Source organism: Cariama cristata, unplaced genomic scaffold (genome assembly GCF_000690535.1).
Source record: "Cariama cristata isolate BGI_N322 unplaced genomic scaffold, ASM69053v1 scaffold36906, whole genome shotgun sequence".
NCBI lineage: Eukaryota > Metazoa > Chordata > Aves > Cariamiformes > Cariamidae > Cariama > Cariama cristata.
This window is the reverse complement of record NW_009624510.1, coordinates 1-2532: the sequence shown is the minus strand read 5'-3', so window position 1 is coordinate 2532 and position 2532 is coordinate 1. Positions and strand designations below refer to the sequence as shown.

Genomic DNA, 2532 nt, shown 5'->3' with positions numbered 1-2532 from the left:
CTCTTATTTCACGGAGTATGAAAAGAGCATTTGCAGAATACGGGGAGATGGATTTTCAAAGGCTCAAAGGGCAGCTTGCTGCACAGCCTGCCCTGAAAGCCTGTGGGAAACCAAGCTCTTATTTTCACTTTTGAACAAAGAACAGAATGCAAAGCTGGCTGCAGGCTCTACAGCCAATCCAGCAGAGTCAACTGCCAACGCATTGGTTTTAAGTCTATCCCACCCGCACTTACTGCAGATAAAACAGTACAATCCTGCTTGCTCTTTTAAGTACTGTAAGTGGCTCGGAGCCCTACCTGTGAAGCTGGACTTAAAACCAGGAGGAGGAGGTGCCTGATGACTCTGCCAGGAAGGCCTAGAGAATCCATCACTGTCACCAAAACTCTGCTGAGGCTGCTGGTTACTGAGGAAGAGCTTGTATACTCCAAAAGCAAGAGCCAGAAGAACTATTATAACAATTGCTCCAGCACCAGAATCCGAAGAATCCCTCCTTGACTGATAATAGCTAGAGCCGAAGCTTCCAGAGTTCTTCACTTTCCTTTCACCTTCCTCAGTCAGCTCTAGCCTGAACAGCAAACTACAGGAGCCTCTTAAGATGTAAGGATCATCCGGATAATCGTAGCCTTCACAGCTCACTTCGATTCGTCCAAAACGGTAGGTATTTTCCAAGTCTGCTTTGCATTGCCACTGAAAAAATAAACACAATACAAAGTAAAACCTCCTGCTTCAGAGTTGAAAATACCTGTCTGCTTCCCCAACTATGCTCTGAAATAAAGCCATAATTGCTAACAAGTCATCTAAAAGGCCACAGGGTAAGAAATTTCTGAGCACTCTTATTTTGAAGAGGATTAGGAATTTGAAGTTAACTAAGAATGTTTTTTAAAATTCTAAAACTTAAAAAAAAATCCAATCCTTCAGAACACAGAGGAGTTATAACTCTGGCAGATTTTGTTTTTCTTCACTGGACAGGCTTTTCAAGTATCCCTTCTTTAGGTATAGGACTACTTCTAAAAATAACCTGTACCCTGTGCAAGAGTTACTTAAGAAACGCCTGTCGCATGTAAAGTGAATGATAGCTACAAAAACTCCATATGGAAGCCTGAAATCCAGCACACCTGATTCCATTTGTGTCTGCACAGAAATTAAAAGAAATTGGGACAGACATCTTTAGGCATTCATATGCAGCACTAAACAATCAGATTGTGATACTGCAGTTGAATATGTGTAGATTCCTTAGTCCTGCTTCCTTGAAGTATCTGCACTCAGGTATCACCTGTAACCGCAAATGACACATATTCCGGGGGTGCGGGATAGCTTCTAAATTAATAATTCAGGACAGCAGTACTAACTTCCAATTCAAATTTGACTGTACTTTTATAATACTGCATCAGTTTTAAGTTATCTTCAGCCTTGATTCCTGGTTAATCTATTGGCAGAAGCCTAGGTAACAGCTAACAAAACAGAAATACATGACTATTTACTGACTAGTACTGACGTACTAACATGCAAGAGGAAGTCATGTAAGTCTGAAATTTGGTTTTTAAAAGGCAGAGCTGAAGTCATGCAAATATTTATAGCTCTTCCTACTCTAATGAATGGAAATCCACGTAACACTATCAAAACAAGAGCATCCTCTGGAGTTCAGAAGTGTTTTTACATTAGAGTCTTCAGGGATATTTCAAAGATATACCTACAGAAGTTCCAGAAAGTCCAAATCCAAAAAGTATTTAGGTTAAGTTCCAGTTGTCAAAGGTCCCCTAACAAAAACCAAACTGAACTGACACCCTAGCCCATTACTCTTTTCTCCTGCAGAAGTTACCAAGCCTGGGGTAAGATGATTTCATTAAACATTTAACAAGTTTTAAACTGTTACCTGTACATCATAGCCATCCCAACCTTTGTTGTAACACTGAACAACCTCAGGGACACGGGAACATCCAGCAGTGCCTCCTGTGCACTGTAACTGAGGGACGGCAGCTGTCCGCCGGGACGTCGTGTACTGACCTCTGTGGAGAGTGAGCGCCTGTACCTCCCTCAGCAGGACCCTCCCTGAAACAGGTAGCACAAAGGTCAACGATTGTCCAGATGCGTGTCCCTTCGTCCCCTTTCAGGAAAAGGCTGGCAATACAAATGACGCAATAACGTGCTTCTTCAAGAGGCGAAGCTCTTAAGAGACATCAGACGCTCAGAGGGGAACACGGTAGAGCTCCCCGTCTGCTTCACAGAATCACAGAATCATTATGGTTGGAAGAGACCTCAAAGATCATCAAGTCCAACCGTATACCTGATGCCACCCTGTCCACTAAACCATGTCTTGGAAATGCCACATCTAAACGTTTTTTGAACATCTCCAGGGACGATGACTCCACCACCTCCCTGGGGAGCCCGTTCCAACGCCTAACGACTCTGGAGGGGGCTCCAGGTTACTCCCCTCAGTCTACAACCACCACTGACCGCATAGCGGGATTATTACTGTGGCACAACTCGATTTAAAAGGAGCCCGAACCAAAAACACTTTCGGGCGGAGGCCCC

General features: G+C 43.6%; 1 protein-coding gene across 1 annotated transcript; it reads right to left on the bottom strand.

Moving 5' to 3' along the window:
• Nucleotides 1–296: 296 nt before the first annotated feature.
• Nucleotides 297–2049, bottom strand: SARAF (store-operated calcium entry-associated regulatory factor; the record flags this gene model as incomplete). The annotated part of the gene is made up of 2 exons (XM_009703195.1): nt 297–687; nt 1874–2049. Coding segments are annotated over 2 exons (567 nt in total), but the record flags the coding sequence as incomplete, so codon positions are not given.
• Nucleotides 2050–2532: the final 483 nt, after the last annotated feature.